The sequence below is a fragment of the Asterias amurensis genome, chromosome 15, assembly GCF_032118995.1.
Source record: "Asterias amurensis chromosome 15, ASM3211899v1".
Lineage (NCBI taxonomy): Eukaryota > Metazoa > Echinodermata > Asteroidea > Forcipulatida > Asteriidae > Asterias > Asterias amurensis.
In genome coordinates, this window is record NC_092662.1 from 17,883,505 (window position 1) to 17,903,906 (window position 20,402).

Consider the following 20,402-nt stretch of genomic DNA (forward strand, 5'->3'; position numbering starts at 1 on the left):
GTTAATGTCCATTGTGATTATCTTGGTTAATTTCCATTGTGATTATCTTGGTTAATTTCCATTGTGATTATCTTGGTTAATTTCCATTGTGATTATCTTGGTTAATTTCCATTGCAGGTTTACAAGAAGGGAGGCAAAAGAGCCGTCAATAAATTGAGTTTGAACTTCTATGAGGGTCAGATTACGTCTTTCCTGGGTCACAACGGAGCTGGGAAAACCACCACAATGTAAGTTGCCGCATCCCTGGGCAATTTTATAGAGCTGCTTAAAGAAAAACATGTGCAAAGTCTGAACAATTGTGCTTACCAGAAAACAATCACCCAAGGGAAGTTTGCTTGAAATTATTTGTGTTGTTATCAGATTGTTCTCCAGATTGTTCACATCTTAATAACTCATCTCTTTGTTTGACGCAGTTCCATTTTAACTGGACTGTTCCCACCCACCTCCGGCACGGCACACATCTACGGATCTGACATACGCACCGATATGACAACAATACGCAAAAGCCTCGGCATGTGCCCTCAACACAACGCCCTCTTTGATAAGTAAGTGCAAGTTTAAAATCTTAGTCAGTTACTTTGAAAATGTACACTTTGATTTAGCACGTTTTTTATGAGGTCCCAGCCAGATTCACGTACTGCTCTAGTCAATTTTCCCAGTCAGTTTCCCTCGTGGTTTATAAATTTATATCAATTATTTTATTAAACTCAAACGTTTTCTTTCAGACTTACTGTGGAGGAACACATATGGTTTTACTGCCTGCTGAAAGGCATGGCAAACTCTAGCATTAAGTCTGAGATCACTAGGTAAGTTTGAAATCTAGTCATTTGATTATTACATTTATAGGAACCTACCAGAAATGACCAAATGTTTGTCAATTCCTCTGTATTTTCCCTTAGTCTGCACTGCAAATAAGATGCACATATTTCTCAATGGATTCCAAGTTTAGCACACAAAGTGGTCAGTAAAAATGTGTTTGTTATCATCTTTTACAAAAAGGATTATCACTGACATTGGACTATTGAAGAAGCGTCACCAAGTAGTGAACAATCTCTCTGGTGGTATGCAACGTAAACTCTCAGTAGCTATAGCGTTTGTTGGAGGTTCTCGTACTGTGATATTGGATGAGCCTACAGCAGGCATTGATCCTTGTGCACGCCGTGCCATCTGGGATCTTCTCATCAAATATAAGCAAGGTAGGAACTGATTGTATTGACTATGTTGAACAGCGCCCTCTAGGGAAGTCTGATAGTATGGTGATGGTGCGTTGTCTCGGAGACACCCTATCCAGTGTAAAAAGATTTTGCATAAATAAATTTGACCAAACTTGCTACAGTATCATCAGAAACTAGGTTGTTTCCCCCATGAGCATTTTACAGTAACTGCTTGCAGACAAATTTATACAATGCAAAAATTGTAAAACCAAAATGTTTTTGTATTTAGAGAAATGTGTGGTGTCCTGCCCAAGTAGTCTGGTGGAGTGGACTCAAATTCTGGTGGCTAAGTCAGCAGTGTGGGTTTGAATCAAGTGCAAACATTTATCTTAAATGTACAAACAAATGAGATTTGAAATATAATGATTAACTACCTGTACACCTTCTATAGTTTTGCCGGTGCTGCATACTCCTAAGGAGTTGAGCATCTCAGGTTTTGTGCTTAATGCTTTATGCTCAATGAATGAGGAAAGTGGAATCTTTGCAGCCTGTTGAAGTTTGGTTTTGAGATCTTGAGTCTAATTCTTAAACTCTGATTTTCTCCAGGCCGTACTATCATCCTTTCAACTCATCACATGGACGAGGCGGACATTCTCGGAGATCGCATCGCCATCTTGTCTCATGGACAAATCAAGTGCGTCGGATCCTCGATGTTCTTAAAGACTACCTTTGGGGATGGGTACCAGTTGACCTTAATCAAGAAGCCACTTGGACTTAACGAGAACATTAACCGGTCGACTTCAACAGACACACAGCAGAGAAACGATTCCTTTGTTTCTAACTGCTCTGAGGAAGATGTAGGGAGGTTCATCCGACTACACGTCCCTGGAGCAACGCTGTCTGCAGAAACCCTTCGAGAGCTGACATACATGCTTCCTCTGGAGGCAGAAGAGGAAGGGACTCTAACAACGTTACTGGAGGAGCTTTCTGATGAGAGACTGGAAGGTCTTAGTCTGTCTGGGTATGGCTTGATGGATTCCTCACTAGAGAAGGTGTTCTTGAAGGTAGCTGACAAGTACGGAGTGAATAGATCAGGTAAGAACCTTAGAAGCCTGTAGCGACAGACCTGGGCCTAATTACATAGAGCTGCTTAAGCAGAAAAGTAGCTAAGCGCAACAATATTTTGCTTACCAGAACAAGGTTACCAATGTCACAGGTATCATCTGTTACTGGTATCTCGCTCATTTTTGCTTAGTAGACACTTATAAAACAATACCATCTGCTTAAGCAGTTCTATGAAATATTACCCAGTTTGGTTGCGAGATCCCTGTAGTACGCTGTAAGCACGTGCTGCAAAGTTTGTTTCCATAGTTGAAGCGGGTTTGTTTCAGTAAGCAATATTGTGATTGTTTTGGTCAACAGACGGAGATTCCGATGGCCAGACATCTTTATCGTCGGATTACTCAACAACAGACCATCCCCTCCTGGCACAGTCATCAAATGCTACAGCCACACCCCATGGAGAAGTGGAACTGTCCAGTGTTGGTGGAATGCATCATAGTGACAGTGCATCAGAGGACCTCTTCATTGGGGAATTCCATTCTCAGACTAGGGATGGTTATAGTCAGTTGCCACAGGAGGAATCACAAAATGGTAAGTCCTGGTCACAGGTTGTGATTGGATGATAAAACAACTTTTTTCCTTGTAAATGCTCTTTTACATTTAATTAAAACTGCATGGTAAGCAAAAACAACTACAAGACAACCCAAGGTAAAACAATTTCCAATAACCCATTTCTGTTAAGCAAGACTATTTTCTGTGGTAAGCAACTGTATGTGCTTAACAGCTTTGAAAGTAAAGGCCCTCTGCCCATGAAAACTTCTGCTTATCAAATTTCTTGGCTAAGCAAGGAATGACCGAGGTACAATTCACAGCAATGGTAACTGTATGGTATTCTGGCCAGTAACCCACATTAAGTAAAAGTTGTTTGTGCTAAGTGAGTTTTTGTGCTCTCGGGTCTTATGAAATTGGTGCCTGTTTCCATTTGACTCCACAGCGACTCATGGATATCTTGAAGATACCAGTTCCTACCTCCTGACTGGACTCTTCCTCCAGTGCAGCCAGTTCCGAGCCCTCATGGTTAAACGCTTTCACTACACAAGACGCAACTGTAAGAGTCTATTCACCCAGCTCATCCTGCCAGCGTTCTTCGTCAGCATCGCTATGAGCGTTGCACTCTCTGCCCCCCAAGTTGGCAACTTCCCTCCTCTAGTGTTGACACCATCGCAGTATCACCCTTTGACCTATCCTGATGATACATATTCATTGTATGCAAATGAGGCTTTGAATAGGAGGCGGACCTATCATATTTATCGGTCGGTTGATGGAGATGCAGATCCGACACAGCTGACAGCAACCTTCAGGTAAAGGCAAGAATGTGTTGTATCTTTCGTTGAGAAGTCATTTGTTAATTATTATGTATTGTCATTTACTTTTTGTATTGAAAACAAGGATGCCTCATAAGTGAACTTATTGACAATAGCTTGCAAGCCTGAGGGAACCTGTAAACAAGGGTGTTTTCTAAGTTAACCAGAAACACCAGGGTTAACCCCTACTCTGCCACGATAAGTGTTCTGGGTTCTTACTCGGACTACCAATATTATAACACCCCTTGCAAGTATTCTGCCTGCTCATTGGTTTAGAGCGCGTCACATGACATGTCTTAGTTTTGCTAGACGACGGCCGTGTGATAGTGCCTCGGTTTGCCATGCGCTAGTCCGAAGACTAGCACACGGCGTGCAGTACCCAGAAGTCCGTTGCGTGTACGAGGATGATAAATTAATAGTCTAACCATTTCGGATTGCACGACACTACATGCAGCACAGTAAAAGTGTTTGCAATCTGTATTCGCGTCGTCCGTGGAATGTAGCATTCAGGTCTGTAACTTAATAATAATAGTACAGTATTTAGAAATGTTTGGGGTGTTATAAAACAAATATTGACTGCTTTTACTCGTACAATGGTTAAAAACTATGACTCCCTCGGTGTTCCCCGTAGCGTTCTATTTTCCCTCGGCTTCGCCTCGAAGCAGTAAATATTTGTATACTAGTGCACAAGACTTACTGTTGAATGTCCCATCCGAAGGACAAAGCAATTCAACTATCTTGCTCAAGGACACCAATGCCTTGACTGGTGTTGTAGGCAATTTTGTGTTTTTGACTGTACTAATAATACTGCTGTTTGGCGCAGCAATGATGGGGTGATTGCCTAAGTCTTTTAATGTTTGTCTGGCGGATGGGTATTTTAAGCAAAAGTGATGAGTGGAATAAAATCTGCAAAGACATTCTTAGGAATATTTTATTCAATTATTTCAGATTTCCAGCTGGGATCGGAGGGAGCTGTGTCATAAAGACTCCATGGAACGGCACTTTAGATAGACTTGTCCAGTCCAACAACTACTCTTCTAGCGTCAACCTCCGTGGGAAGTACTTTGATAGAATGTGTGAGGAGTCCTTTAAGAAAGGGGAGCCGCTGTCTAACTACGTCCCTAAGCCACCGCAACCACTGCCCCCACCGGAGGAGTCTGAGTTTGATGGTAAGTGGGAGGACTAGTTCCTGGACTCCATGGTAATGATAAATGGGTATAGTTTGGGGGTACCAGGGTAGTCTTTACATACAAGCCTCATTATGAGTCTCATTAACTTGTGTTTCGAAAAAAACAAAAAATGCCGGATTTGTTTTAATTGACCAGTTGGATAGTCCAGTTTATTGGTCGTGGTATAAATGTCTACATTTCATTATTCATTCATTTATTATTTTTCTTTAGGATATAAAAACAAGAAACTTACAAGAATTAGTCTAAAAAGTACATGACATAAAAAACACTTGGAAGTTCAAGCAAAGTGATAGAGCAATATCTTGATCCACGTACTGATACTGCAAGGTTCAAATTTTAAAAAGCTGTTAGGGAGTTGGGGAAATGATAAATTTTATTTTGGGAGGAAAAATAAACTGAATATGCTAAACCTGATGTTTTAGCTAAAACTCTACTCACAAAGCAGGGATAGCCATTTTCCAGGAATTTGCTGGGGCCAGCAACTCGAGTGTGAGAAGTTTGAGCGTAATTTTGTGGGGACTTTTGCAGGACCTTTGTTTAGTGTGAAAGAGCTTGAGTATTTTATAGTCTAACTTTTAAAGAGCCTTAGTAACTTTTAAATAGCCGTAGTAGTCCGAGCATGCTCATTCTTTAACACCATTGTTATTCTACTGCATGGCATCAGAGACACAATCCTGCTTGACTGGTGATTAAACCAACTTCCTTAATTGTGTTTTTATTTGTTTTTTTGCTGTTGCTTTCTCTCCTTGTGTGTATGTATGGACATTGTTGTAGAAGGTGATCAGTCATTGAAGCGTAAGTACTTGTTTGCATTCCGGTAAAAGAATAGCAACATTGTTTTACCTGCAAGGGGAAGTTTAATCCTCCATCTGTGCATTTGAAATGGTACAGAGGCCATTATTTTGTCTTGTATTTGCAACTGCAATCAATGCATTTTAAAGAGACTTGAATGATATTTAAAGCATAATTGTAGGTTCTTCATTGCAAGCTCCTTCCTTTTCCACTTTTTGGTTTTGTTTAAACGCTTGTTTTTATTTGCAGGGATTTTATGTTTTGCCACCTGCTTTTTGCTGTATGTTGTTTTAGAATTATGTTCTTGCTTGTGCTTTGTGTGATTTTGCTTGCGACAAAGATATGCATTGTACTAATTATAACACTATTTTGTTACATGCAGGGTTAGTGATGTACCTTTGCCTCTGGGCATTCCTTGAAATCCCCTTTGCTAGTGGGTGTCCCATGAGGTTTCACTCTGGTGTCATTCCATTTTGTGTTGCAGTGATGTGTAATGCACAGGAAACCAACCCACAACTGCACACTAGTCAGAATAGTGGTGTGATTATAGCGTTATATGTAGAACTAGAGTGCCAACAAAACCATTACACGGCCCGACATGAGGCATTTATTTTCCATTGAGAAATTGACACTGACCCATCGTAGAACACAGGTCAAGCACCAGTTCACGCAACATTTTGTAAGGGCAAACTTTTATATTACTCTACGGGGATTGTAACCCATGGTGGGCCAGCGTGGAAAAGGAAAATTCTGAAATATCACAAAACAAAATTCCCCCATCTGCAACCCTGCCTCAACATCTTCCTCGAATCCACCTATCAATCTGCACTCCTATGCAATAGCCATCCTTAAGTGATTATTTATCTGTAGGGTGTCGTGGCCGAGTGGATTAGAGCATTGAACTCTGCTCTGGTGTTTCTGTTCAGCAGAGTTTGGGTTTGAATCCTGGTCATGACACTTATGTCCCTGAGCAAGACACTTGACTATAATTGCTTCTCTCCACCCAGGAGTAAATGGGTACCTTTGGGTACCTTTGGGTACCTTTGGGTACCTTTGGGTACCTGTGAGGGCAGAGATGGTTCTTGTGATTGATTGAGCCGAGTAGCGCATATGATTGTTGCACAGGCTGCATACTCCCCGTCAGGGAGCTGAAATGGCATGGTATTAAGGAGTGAATTAAGGCCCAGTGTTTAGGGGTAATAACGTGAAGCGCTTTGGGACACCCTCCAGGTGTGAAAAGCGCTGTATAAAAACGGGTTATTATTTTTATTATTATTATGAAACTTGAGAAAGGGTCTGAGAAATCTGAGAAGGGATCTATATGGTAGCAGTAGGGTTTCAAAAGGCTGTTGTGACACTTCTGTTTGTGCCATTGTAGTGTAGAGTTTGGGGTTTAATCTTCCTCCATGGTCTAATGAGGTTGATATTTTGCTCAACAACTAGTGCCCCCCCCCCCCACACATACATATACATGTAAAAACTTACTTTAATGGCAGCCAATTTGTGTGATTCCCTGACGTTACAACCTGTCATTTTTGAGGTTTTCACCTAAAAGGTTTTTCCTAAACCCTCATTTCAGTAAAATTTCCCTGAAAACCCCCATAAATTAAAAAAGTTGCTTAATGATGAATTGATTGCATGTGGTTGTCTTAGAACCTGAGGGGATGTCGTACATCAAGGAGAAAACATGTCAGTGTGCTGAGGATGGCAATGGGTTTGTCTGTCCACCAAATGTTGGCGAGCCGGTGCCAGACAAGAAGAAGGTTATAACGAGTGACATTCTATTGGATGTAAGCGGAAGAAACATGTCTGAATATATCATCTACACTACTAATAAATTCAGACTCAGAAGGTGAGCACATAATTCCAGTTGCCAAAAGAAAAAAACAAATTCTATGAACTTATTTGGATAGATAATGTTTCCAAATGAAAAATATACCAAACACTTTGTGTCATATGCCAAGGACAATGCACAAAATCCATTTTACTTGCAAAAGTGTTTGCACATGACCAATGGACTTGAGATATGTCAGGATCTTGACAATAAAGTCATTCTTAGTTTCAAGTAAAAACCACTTATTGTGGTGGTTTGTGTGTGATATACTTTAAATGAAAGGTTATTCTTTCTTGAATCTATATTTCAAAATACTAATCTAAATGGTTTGGGCTTAAATTTGCTGAAAAACAGACAGATTCCAGTGACTTGTCCATTAAGAATGTTTGCACCCAAGAAAAAAAAACTCCCCTCCTTTTTTGAGAACTGAATTTGATTTTTATTGTTTCTTCTAGATATGGAGGTATTTCATTTGGTAATGTACGAACGTTTGTCCCATCAAAGTATGGAAACATCGTTCCTGATACATACCGCAGTATTGCAGTACGAAATGCTGCCATTGTAAGTAGGACAAACATCGTGTTGATTTTTACAAATTTATTTCTGTATTGAGATATTTATTTAACTAAAGGAGCATTGCATTTTAGTGAAAACCAACCCATTGTCTCTTTCTGTTTTCCTTTATTAGGCTTGGTACAGTCACAAAGGATATCATTCCCTACCCATCTACCTCAACGTACTCAATAATGCCATCTTACGAGCAAACCTTGACCCTAGTATCCATGGTAACCCATCTGCATATGGCATCACTGTCATCAATCATCCGGTGAATAAGACAGGATGGCAGCTTGAGGAAGAATTTGTGTGAGTCTACAACTTTGTGGTTTATGAAATGTTGAACTTTTGTATTATTTGTTTTTGCCTCTGCAATATAGCTAAGATGACGCCACATTTCTCTGGACTTTATTTTTGCAGTAACCGAGAGTCCACCAATGTACTGATTGCCATCTTCATCATCGTTGCTATGTCCTTCGTACCGGCTGGCTTCGTTGTCTTCCTTGTGATTGAACGCTCCACTAAGGCTAAGCATCTACAATATGTCAGTGGCACCAGACCACTCGTTTATTGGGTCTCCAACTTCATATGGGATATGGTGAGAGATGTTTACTCCTAGGATTTGTTGTTGTTGTTGTTTGTATTTATCTGCTTGGGTTGTTGTGGTCAAGCTATCTAGCACACTGGACTCAAGCTCTGGAGTTTCTGATCAGCAGAGTGTGGGTTCAGATCCTAGTCTTGACATGGTGTGTTGTGGTTGAGTGGTTTAGCACACTGGACTCAAGCTCTGGAGTTTCTGATCAGCAGGGTGTGGGTTCAGATCCTAGTCTTGACAATTGTCCTTGACCCTATCAGGACTGGGGTAAGGGGCAGGTTTGCCAGTGACTTGTTACTGCTGCTTCAAATCACCACCAAATAGTTGGACCTTTAATAATAACAATAATTATAACGGCATTTATAAAGTCATTTATCCAAAAGATTTGCTCAAAGGCGCTGTACATAAAAAGGCAAAAATACTCAATACCTTTTCCAATGTTTATCTAGGGTCATCTTAGTAGATAGCTGTTAGTGTTAAACGGTGATTTTATTGTTTTTTTCTACAGATGACGTATCTCCTGCCAGCCACGTGTTGTATCCTCATATTGATATTGTTTGACCTGCCAGCTTACACATCCTCAACCAACCTGCCTGGGGTCATTGTACTCTTTCTACTCTATGGGTAAGATTGTAGGATGTCATGTCCCCCTGTCCAATCTCCCCTAACCCCAACAACTTCCTCTTTCTCATTACACCACACTAATTCATCAGGCACATCACGCACCTTGCCAAATCAGGCAGTTCTTGCCCAAACTAAAAACTGAGTTTATTCAGGATTCAAATAGATAAGAAGAAGACACCTTATTCAGTCTTACATAATCCTTAACATGTAGAATGTTTAAGAGGTCACATCATATTGACATCAAGGCTGATGTTCCAGTTGTCTTCACTTTGATTGTCATCTCATGATTTTCAAGAATATAATGGCATGGGGCAAAAAGTATTTAATGGCCTGACGTAACGACTTCAGCAGTGGCTTTCTCTAAGGCAAAAGAAAAATAAGTTCTGGGCATCACAATTATGACTTTTGTGTTTTTGCAGGTTTTCCATGACTCCCATCATGTATCCGGCATCCTTCTTATTCACTGAGTCTAGCTCAGCCTTCGTTACCCTCATTGTCTTAAATCTCTTCACTGGTGTCACTACTCTCATCACTACATTCATCTTAGAAATCTTCAACACAGATTCGGTAAGTTCTTTTGAGTCGTGAGTCATCTGGGAAAATACTTTGTCTGAAATGGCTGTTTGAAACTGGCAGGGTCATGACTGTGTGACGCTCATCCACGACCCTGCAAGGTTTAATTAAGACAGCTGTTTTAGACAGAGTCACTACTCATTTCATCTCAACTCTTCTATATCATTTTATCCCGTTTATAAAATGCCTCTTTGTTGAGAAGCAAAATAATGTTGGAAAATCTGTAAAACTTTTCTGTAAATTTTTAATGCTTGTCCAAATTGCGGGCACCAGATGGTAGTCAAAGTTTATGCATTGCTCTATAGTTGAGTATCGGTATATATTAATTGTTTTCCGCATAATTAGTGCTGTGTAAGCTTGCGCTCCATGTGAATGTTTTAAGACTCCTAACTGTGTTTATGTCACTCATTAAAATATGACCATGTGATCTCCTCTCGACCAATCACCATGGATGAACTGTCCGGGGTATTTTTGAATGTAAGATCAATGAATATGAAAGCTAGAGTGGATTGAAATGATGTGACGTCTTATTTCTTTGTTCAGAATCTGGAGAATATTTACTCGAGTCTGGATGAATTATTCCTGATGTTTCCCAACTACTGCCTCGGCAAAGCGCTCATGGATCTGTCGTTTAATGAGTACATGAACGAGTATTACTACATGATTGGTGAGTCACATTTGAGAACCTCGTCCCGTTGAAGCACTTGCATTTTTCAAAAACTCATCTGACATCAAAACACTCATCTCTATCAAAACAACCGAATCGTTTTAAACACTGTGGTTTAAAGTTACTGGACAAGTTTAGTAATTGTCAAAGACCAGGTTTCTCACTTGGTTTATCCAAACATATGCATAATAAAACAAATTGGTCATTGAAGTTGCAAGAAAATAATGAAAGAAAAATTACCCTTGTTGCACAAATGTGTTTGCTTTCAGATGCCTGAGAAAGGCTTTGGGCCTGAAGTCTTTCTCAGATTCAAATATTTGAGTGAGAAATTACCTCTTTCTCTAAAACTACGTTTCGTTAGAGGGAGTCGTTTCTCACAGTTCTCCGTCGCTCGTTAGCAAGTAAATGTTTATGCTAAGATATATATTTTCAAGTTTTTACCAAATGTGTCCAGTGCCTTAAATACTTACTTTATGCTGTACGAAACAATTTAAATTTAAAGGCATTCAACATTCTAATTGATGCACCATGTTTGTCTACTTGAAGGAATGAACAAAGAAATGAAGAGTCCATATCGATGGGAGTTGTTATATCGAACCTTTGTCATCATGGCCACTGAGGGCATCCTTGCATTTCTATTCACACTGCTCTGTGAATATCGTTTCTTCATCAAACCAAGGTAGGTCATCAGGGCTCTGTTTCATAAAGCTGACTAAGCAGAAAATATTGCTGGAAGTTTTGTCTTTGATGCAAAACAAATCAGGATACCAGTCACACATATCACATGAGACAATGTATTTTGGCCGGTAACCTTATTCTGGTATAGCATCATTTTCTCTACGGTTGAAGGAGCTTTTTGAAATTGGGCCCTGGTCACACTTTCAAAAAGCTTAGGGCAATTTTGAAAAGCCTGTAAGCCCCAAAACAATTTTCCAACACAGGAAATAACTTTTCTAAGCAGTAATTTGTGCTTATAACAGCTTCATGAAATTATACCATGCAAGTTGGAATTTGATGGTTACCATAAATGATTTTCTAAGTAAAAATAAGCGGGTCACCAGTGATATGTAATATACATTGCATGGTGTTTAGCTGGTACACAAATTTCTAAGCAAGAGTTGTGTAATTGGATGTCCTGATAACTTGGCACCATTAGTCCAATATACAGGTTTTCACTGTCAATGTTGGAATAAATGTTTTTGTGGTTTTTTTTTACATAAAGGCGCAAGAAATCCTCCAAGAAATTATCCAATGATGAGACTGAAGAAGATAAAGACGTCTTGGATGAGAAGGAAAGAGTCTTGAGTGGGCAGGCAAGGAATGATGTATTGTGCATCAAAAATCTCTCCAAGGTAAACAAAAACAAGCGCCTTGCTTAAACAGTGTTCTTCAAAGTCAAAGGTCTTCTATAACAAAATATTTGTGAACGATTTAAGAAATGACCCAATTTTCATTAAAGACAGTGGACACTATTGGCAATTGTCAAAGACTAGCCTTCACAGTTGGTACATCTCAGCATATGCATAAAATAACAAACCTGTGAAAATTTGAGCTCAGTCGGTCATCGAACTTGCGAGATAATAATGAAAGAAAAAACACCCTTGTCACACGAAGTTGTGTGCGTTTAGATGGTTGATTTTGAGACCTCAAGTTCTAAATCTGAGGTCTCAAAATCAAATTCGTGGAAAATTACTTCTTTCTCGAATACTATGGCACTTCAGAGGGAGACGTTTCTCACGTTTCTCACGTATGTTTTATACCATCAACCTCTCCCCATTACTCATCACCAAGAAAGGTTCTATGCTAACAATTATTTTTGAGTAATTACCAATAGTGTCCACTGCCTTTAACTTACAAACAAACATGTGCCAGCTATGGAGCCAGACTTTAGCAACAACAACAAAACTAGAATGCAACAAAGGTGCTTTGTCTTGCGTTTCCAACCCCAAATAATTCAACAGAAACATTTTTATTTATTTACTGACTTAATTGTTTCTTTTCTTTGATCTCACCAAACAGATGTACAAGACAAAACGATTTGGATCTCATCTTGCTGTAGACAAACTCTGTCTGGGAGTTCCACAAGGCGAGGTAATGACATTCATAGCATGACTTGAGCCCCAAAGTTAACTCAAAATTATAAATCTCATAATATGAGGAAGGAATTGATAGGGTCAACATATGCCAACCCTTATGTCCCTGAACGATGGCAAGGCAATGCTAATTGTTTGGGCAAACTGTTACAAGATCTTGTTTCTCTCCTACAGTGTTTTGGATTACTTGGTGTGAATGGAGCAGGGAAGACTACAACCTTCAAGATGCTAACTGGGGATGTATCCATCTCAGAAGGGGATGCCTTTCTCAGAAGTCACAGGTAACGTTAAGAAAACTTTGTCTCTTTCTTCTAGGGAAGGGTGAATAATTAATACCTAACCCCTTTATCTTTATGATGAGGGAGCTGGGTTCTTTGATAAAAAAAACACTTTGACATCTTTTTAAACCCTTTTCCCTGGTGCTCTGTTCTTTACAGTGTATACCATGACATGCTGAAGGTGCAATGTTTGATCGGTTACTGGGTTGTTTTATGTGCATTACACAACACTTTGACATCTTTTTAAACCCTTTTCCCTGGTGCTCTGTTCCTTCCAGTGTATACAAGGACATGCTGAAGGTGCAACGTTTGATTGGTTACTGCCCTCAGTTTGATGCACTCTTTGATGAGTTAACTGCTCGGGAACACCTGAGACTCTACGCTAGACTCAAAGGCATCCCAGCTCGGCAACAGAAGCAGGTATAGAAAACTAGGGCTACGGCTAGCCTAGACTCTGCAGCCAACAGACACAGCCACTTGTCAGACATTGCACAATGCTGTATGCAGCCATGGCTGTGGCTAGCCTTGCCTCTGAAGTCAACTGACACAGCCAAAGCCAATTGCTGTATTTAGTAGCCACTTTTAACAAAAGCCATTGTTTCAAATATTTGTAGACCTATACGGGTTGCACCCAAGACAACAATGTCTTCTTTACTAAGCCAATTCTGTACACTATAGTTATAACTTTTATCTGTACACAGTTACATGCATTTATTTGTTCTAGGTTGTTGATTGGGCGATACAACGAGTAGCTCTAACTCAGTACGCAAATAAGCCAGCAGGCACATACAGTGGAGGAAATAAACGCAAACTATCAACAGCTATTGCGCTGCTTGGCCATCCTCCGGTAATTTACATGGTAAGTGTTCAATGAGCACCTAGGGCCTGGGTTCACACTCCATCAAGGTGCTGGGTCCACACTCCATCAAGGTGCTGGATCCACACTCCATCAAGGTGCTGGGTCCACACTCCATCAAGGTGCTGGATCCACACTCCATCAAGGTGCTGGATCCACACTCCATCAAGGTGCTGGATCCACACTCCATCAAGGTGCTGGGTCCACACTCCATCAAGGTGCTGGATCCACACTCCATCAAGGTGCTGGGTCCACACTCCATCAAGGTGCTGGATCCACACTCCATCAAGGTGCTGGGTCCACACTCCATCAAGGTGCTGGGTCCACACTCCATCAAGGTGCTGGGTCCACACTCCATCAAGTTGCTGGGTTCACACTCCATCAAGGTGCTGGATCCACACTCCATCAAGGTGCTGGATCCACACTCCATCAAGGTGCTGGGTCCACACTCCATCAAGGTGCTGGATCCACACTCCATCAAGGTGCTGGATCCACACTCCATCAAGGTGCTGGGTCCACACTCCATCAAGGTGCTGGATCCACAGTCCATCAAGGTGCTGGATCCACACTCCATCAAGGTGCTGGATCCACACTCCATCAAGGTGCTGGGTCCACACTCCATCAAGGTGCTGGGTTCACACTCCATCAAGGTGCTGGGTTCACACTCCATCAAGGTGCTGGGTTCACACTCCATCAAGGTGCTGAGCAGATAAAAATTGCTTACTGAATTTCCTTTGCAAAGATGTTGGTAATGTCAACTCAATAGCATTTTGGACGGTAAGCTGTTTCTGCTTAGCTGATGACAGCCAATCCAAATGGTATTGGATTTGATCTATTGACTGGCACATAAATTTTTCTTTGGATTGTACAGACCTATTTGTTTTTTTTAATTCGATTTTATTTTGACTTTTATCTATTGGAATCTATACATTGAAAAATGAGTGCATCAGAAAACTGAATTAAAGCAAAGTTTTGTGCTTCACAGCTATTTTGGTGAGGGGGCGGGGGCAGTATGTGAAGTGTTTGTACTGTATGTTTGTTTTGATTAGTCATTATAATTTTCCCTTTTAAACGTTTAGGATGAACCAACAACGGGAATGGATCCACACTCTCGGAGATTCCTTTGGGATTTAATTCACTCCATCGTCAGAGAAGGAAGATCTGTCATACTCACATCACACAGGTAAAAGGAGGGTTGAGATTGTATAGCAACCTGTGGGCTCATTTGGCTGCTGGTGCTGCATGTTCCAAAGGAGCTGAGATGGTTTCATTAATATCTCCCTTCCAATAACTGGGGGTAGTATTAACAGTGCAATGTGCATTGATAATAAGCTCCTAATAAGTGCCTATTATAAAATAATAGTGGATTCTTATATAGCGTGCATACCCATCACTCAGTGACGCTCAAGACACTTCAACATTCAGTATTTCCTGCAAGGGGGACTGCGTTTGAGTTATGTTTGAATTATTACTTTTAGTAAAACTTGAACCAAAATGATAATTTTGACTTTTTTCCCAACTCCTTCTCCAGTATGGAGGAATGTGAGGTACTCTGTACCCGTCTTGCCATCATGGTAAACGGAGAGCTAAGATGCCTTGGCAGCGCCCAGCATCTTAGGAACAAGTTTGGAGATGGGTATTCCATAACCATCAGGGTCAAAGGTCACAAACCTGACCTCCGACATGTGATAAGATTTATCGGCCGGATGTTCCCACATGCAGTCCTGAAGGTACGTGAAGGTTTTAGAAAATTAAGAAAATATTTGATTATAGTGGCTCTGTGAGGGGCAGTGACACCATAACTAGAGGAGGCTGGTAGCCCCCTTCAAGAACTCTTGGCTTTCAACTAGAGTCCCCCAAATGAAATTGAAGAAAAAATAAATGCAACTTGTTTGCAAATTCTGTAAACTTAACTTAACCTGTATCTTAATAGGAGTAGCCAAAGACGTCTTGAAAAAAAACTTATTTCTTCTATTGTTTTGTTGCTGTAGGAAGAGCATCACAGCATCTTACAGTACGAGATTCCACTTGAGAATGTCTCACTACCAGAGTTATTCAGTAAGCTTCAAGATGCTCAAGACATGCTGCAGATTGAGGACTTCTCTATCAGCCAAACCACACTAGATAATGTAGGTAGTTTCCAACGTTTCTTAATAGTTTTGTTATATATTTTTATTTTATTTTTTCTCGCAAACAAAGGTTTTCCACATGGCTAACATATTGTTTGATTGACAAAGCCTGTCATTCAAAATATGTTACTTTGTTGCTAAAATTGTGCTTTTGTTCTCCATTTATTTTATTTTATTATAATTTTTGCCTGCTCTCAAGAACTGGGCATCTTAAAGAAATTGTCTCAAACTACAACATTAATTTTCCCTTCTATTTGTTTTGTTGTTATTGCGGTAGGTGTTCGTAAACTTTGCCAAACAGCAACTAGAAAAGCAGGATGTGATTGACTCAAACAAGCTACGCCGCAGACGTAAACAGCGTCAGATGAAGAAGATGAACAAGACCGAGATGGAACCTCTTCTACTAGACGACGAGTTCCTACTCCAAGATGACAACGAGGATGCCCCTTCCCAAAACTCAAGACGGTCGCTATCACGACAGCTGAAGAAGAAATTCTGTCGACCATGGAGGATGCTGAGAAGGAACTGTAGCGTGACGCAAGAACCGGTTTCTTTTGAAGATGAGGAGTTCTACGGGCAGGAATCGGACGATGATCTCTTACTAGATATAAGCAGCTGCGGAAGCAATAGCGGACTAAGAGACAGAAACAATGACGAGGATGACGATGATGAAATACTACAACTTGATGAGTCTCATTTGATTCCGAAGAAAAGGGACCTGACAAGATCCAAACAACCAAGAATCAGTACAAATAGATTGGGACGTTCTGCAGATAATGCCTGCTCACAATTTGATGTTGATGTAGATAGAGAGCACCTACTGACAGACCATGATGATGATGATCCTATGCTGCCATTAAATGAAACAACAGTAAGTTCTGCTTCTGGTTTTGAATCATGTGGAAACTCATTGGGTTAATTTGAACAAAGTAAAACTAAACGCAGTGGGACTTGCACCTGCGACCTCTGGATTAATTTATCCATTTGGGGAGTCAAAAATACCCAAAGCGGGAGAACAGAAATGGAAAAATCCAGAATGCATTTGTTGGTGGATAATGATTTTCTTTCTTTGATTTCAAAACTGTTTTTTGTTTGTTTACAGGTTAGGTTATCCTTGATGGACATGGAGGCATGATGAAGCATAAGGGATGTGTTCTATTCCAAATCAGCCTCTGATGATTAAGATGTAGACTGCCATTTGTAGATAAGATCACATCAACTACAAGTACCAGCTGCAACCTGGGTTGATGTAGAGTATAATCAGTATTTTTAGAGCTATTTTTACAATGAGACATAGCAATATGTTGGCTCAGTAGTGTGGATAGGGCTATAGTGGTCATCAAACAACATGAGATGGGCACAGTCAAGTGTTCTCTTGTGAGAGATGCTCCAACGGCGTACAATGTGCGCAGTAGAATTTCAGTCACAAAGCGAAGATACACCGCTCTAGATAGCTTGAATTTTAAACTTAAAGGGTGTGTCGTGGTGGTAAGGTTTAAAAATAATAATGTTTACTATTTTCACGCAACTTAAATGGTACAATGTTGGACATGGTGGAAAACTTCCTTTGAAATATTTTTGTCTGAAATGCTAGAGTTTTTGAGAAAAAAGTAAACAATAAGTTGAAATCAGTGAAATTGGATAGTTGAAATCAGTGAAATCGGATAGTTGAAATCAGTGAAATCGGATAGTTGAAATCAGTGAACAAATCTTCTGTGTGACTCATTGAGCTTATCTTATTACAAGTTTTGGTAGGTGTATTGAATCTCACATGTAGTGGTTGCACCCATAGTGAAGATTTGCATATTGCAAAAGTATATTGACCAATGACCAGTTGAGTTACATTTTCCTCATGAATATGCAGTAGTCATAACTTTCACTAACTAGAAATATTGACCATGAATATGCATAAGATGCCCCTCACCTATTCAGAATTGACCAATGAAACATGTTTATATGCTCATGAATATGTATGATGTGTTGAGTGATTTTATGCATGTTCTAAAACAATGCACCTTGACTGTTTTTACAATGACATAAAACTAAAGTAATGTAATCAAGTGAAAAATTATGTTGTACTCAAAAGTTTTAAGTGAAGAAAAAGTATGATTGTTCATACTTTACAGTGTTGAAATATAACATTAGACAGGTACTTTTGTTGGTACCGGTCTAAACTTCAAAGAAAACTGAAAGATACCCTCGGGGGTACATGGATATTTGTTTAATATAGATTAGGAAAAAAAGTCATGCTTTAGATTAGATTACTTCAAAAATTTAAGAAAATCTTTCCCTGCAGCTTTAATTTACTACAAACTTTTTGTTGCATTTTTCTCCGCCCCCTGACCTATCATTGCAACCCCCCTACTGTCGTGGGGTTGAATTTATAGAAGTATTTAATACAAATGGAGTCCTTAATAACTCAAACTTTTTCCTTGACAATGTTTATTTATTATTTATTGAAAGATCAAAATACTAGCTGCTCTTTTTAGTCTTTGCTGAACTTTTAGAAAGTATGTGTGTGGGAAAACACTATACTGCTGACTTGGGACGTGATGGCTGTACCTCTTGCATTAAGCGGTCAACCAAGCATAAATCTCGGTCATTGACACTTTGAGTCTATGGATGTTGCTTAGGATGTTGCTATGGAAGTCCTATGCTTCAATGCATGATGACTTGTTGAGCCAGCCATAGCCATATAGGGTGTTGCTATGGAAGTCCTTTGCTTCAATGCATGATGACTTGTTGAGCCAGCCATAGCCATATAGGGTGTTGCTATGGAAGTCCTATGCTTCAATGCATGATGACTTGTTGAGCCAGCCATAGCCATATAGGGTGTTGCTATGGAAGTCCTATGCTTCAATGCATGATGACTTGTTGAGCCAGCCATAGCCATATAGGGTGTTGCTATGGAAGTCCTTTGCTTCAATGCATGATGACTTGTTGAGCCAGCCATAGCCATATAGGGTGTTGCTATGGAAGTCCTTTGCTTCAATGCATGATGACTTGTTGAGCCAGACATAGCCATATAGGGTGTTGCTATGGAAGTCCTTTGCTTCAATGCATGATGACTTGTTGAGCCAGCCATAGCCATATAGGGTGTTGCTGGGGAAGTCCTATGCTTCAATGCATGATGACTTGTTGAGCCAGCCATAGCCATATAGGGTGTTGCTATGGAAATCGTATGCTTCAATGCATGATGACTTGTTGAGCCAGCCATAGCCATATAGGGTGTTGCTATGGAAGTCCTTTGCTTCAATGCATGATGACTTGTTGAGCCAGCCATAGCCATATAGGGTGTTGCTGGGGAAGTCCTATGCTTCAATGCATGATGACTTGTTGAGCCAGCCATAGCCATATAGGGTGTTGCTATGGAAGTCCTATGCTTCAATGCATGATGACTTGTTGAGCCAGCCATAGCCATATAGGGTGTTGCTGGGGAAGTCCTATGCTTCAATGCATGATGACTTGTTGAGCCAGCCATAGCCATATAGGGTGTTGCTATGGAAGTCCTATGCTTCAATGCATGATGACTTGTTGAGCCAGCCATAGCCATATAGGGTGTTGCTATGGAAGTCCTTTGCTTCAATGCATGATGACTTGTTGAGCCAGCCATAGCCATATAGGGTGTTGCTATGGAAGTCCTTTGCTTCAATGCATGATGACTTGTTGAGCCAGACATAGCCATATAGGGTGTTGCTATGGAAGTCCTTTGCTTCAATGCATGATGACTTGTTGAGCCAGACATAGCCATATAGGGTGTTGCTATGGAAGTCCTATGCTTCAATGCATGATGACTTGTTGAGCCAGCCATAGCCATATAGGGTGTTGCTATGGAAGTCCTTTGCTTCAATGCATGATGACTTGTTGAGCCAGCCATAGCCATATAGGGTGTTGCTATGGAAGTCCTTTGCTTCAATGCATGATGACTTGTTGAGCCAGACATAGCCATATAGGGTGTTGCTATGGAAGTCCTTTGCTTCAATGCATGATGACTTGTTGAGCCAGCCATAGCCATATAGGGTGTTGCTATGGAAGTCCTATGCTTCAATGCATGATGACTTGTTGAGCCAGCCATAGCCATATAGGGTGTTGCTATGGAAGTCCTTTGCTTCAATGCATGATGACTTGTTGAGCCAGACATAGCCATAGTCAGAGCTGGCAGTTGAGACAGGGCCTATTCCAGATACCAAGAATGGTCAGTGTGTCTGTGTGCTTTTTAAGAGCTATTTATAATGGTACTAAGTAAAGTATTTATTATATCTTGGTGAGCTTGTTTCAATTGCAATGTTCTAAACACCAGTATTATGTATGCTTCTAATAGTAGAATAACACTAGTATAAAATATTTATGAGCCAAACCCGTAGGTGTTTAAACTATTAAATTGTGTTCAACCTGTGCTAAATTGATCTTTAATAATGGGTTTTGTATTTTATAGAAACAGATTCTTGACAACTGAATATTTTTTTATTTGAAATGTAGGCTTTGCGTGCTGCATAAGTACTATTAATAGATAGTCAGTTGCTAGGGAGATGAGTTTGGTCACATTGTTTCAGTGTATGCCTATTTCAGGACAAGAACAAAAACAAAATCGCTTAGAATTTTTCAGTTTTTTTTTTTACTGATCCTACCAATGATT

General features: G+C 40.2%; 1 protein-coding gene across 3 annotated transcripts in view; it reads left to right on the forward strand.

Annotated features, from left to right (window-relative positions):
• LOC139948215 (ATP-binding cassette sub-family A member 2-like) overlaps positions 1–18,779 on the forward strand; it is a 113,878-nt gene extending 95,099 nt beyond the window's left edge. For 2 of the 3 annotated variants that reach the window (XM_071946294.1, XM_071946293.1), the window contains exons 23-49: positions 118–227; positions 414–545; positions 726–806; positions 1,000–1,196; positions 1,761–2,249; positions 2,577–2,807; positions 3,211–3,577; positions 4,529–4,749; positions 5,545–5,565; positions 7,216–7,414; positions 7,852–7,957; positions 8,085–8,260; positions 8,372–8,549; positions 9,055–9,170; positions 9,590–9,737; positions 10,287–10,410; positions 10,957–11,089; positions 11,633–11,762; positions 12,430–12,501; positions 12,678–12,784; positions 13,060–13,201; positions 13,506–13,640; positions 14,717–14,820; positions 15,169–15,367; positions 15,629–15,766; positions 16,044–16,637; positions 16,869–18,779. In XM_071946294.1, the coding sequence (XP_071802395.1) occupies positions 118–227; positions 414–545; positions 726–806; positions 1,000–1,196; positions 1,761–2,249; positions 2,577–2,807; positions 3,211–3,577; positions 4,529–4,749; positions 5,545–5,565; positions 7,216–7,414; positions 7,852–7,957; positions 8,085–8,260; positions 8,372–8,549; positions 9,055–9,170; positions 9,590–9,737; positions 10,287–10,410; positions 10,957–11,089; positions 11,633–11,762; positions 12,430–12,501; positions 12,678–12,784; positions 13,060–13,201; positions 13,506–13,640; positions 14,717–14,820; positions 15,169–15,367; positions 15,629–15,766; positions 16,044–16,637; positions 16,869–16,901 (4,683 nt within the window). In that variant the 3' untranslated portion in view covers positions 16,902–18,779. The remainder of the gene's footprint in view (positions 1–117; positions 228–413; positions 546–725; positions 807–999; positions 1,197–1,760; positions 2,250–2,576; positions 2,808–3,210; positions 3,578–4,528; positions 4,750–5,544; positions 5,566–7,215; positions 7,415–7,851; positions 7,958–8,084; positions 8,261–8,371; positions 8,550–9,054; positions 9,171–9,589; positions 9,738–10,286; positions 10,411–10,956; positions 11,090–11,632; positions 11,763–12,429; positions 12,502–12,677; positions 12,785–13,059; positions 13,202–13,505; positions 13,641–14,716; positions 14,821–15,168; positions 15,368–15,628; positions 15,767–16,043; positions 16,638–16,868) is intronic. The other variant, XM_071946295.1, reaches the window with a different exon arrangement.
• Positions 18,780–20,402: the final 1,623 nt, after the last annotated feature.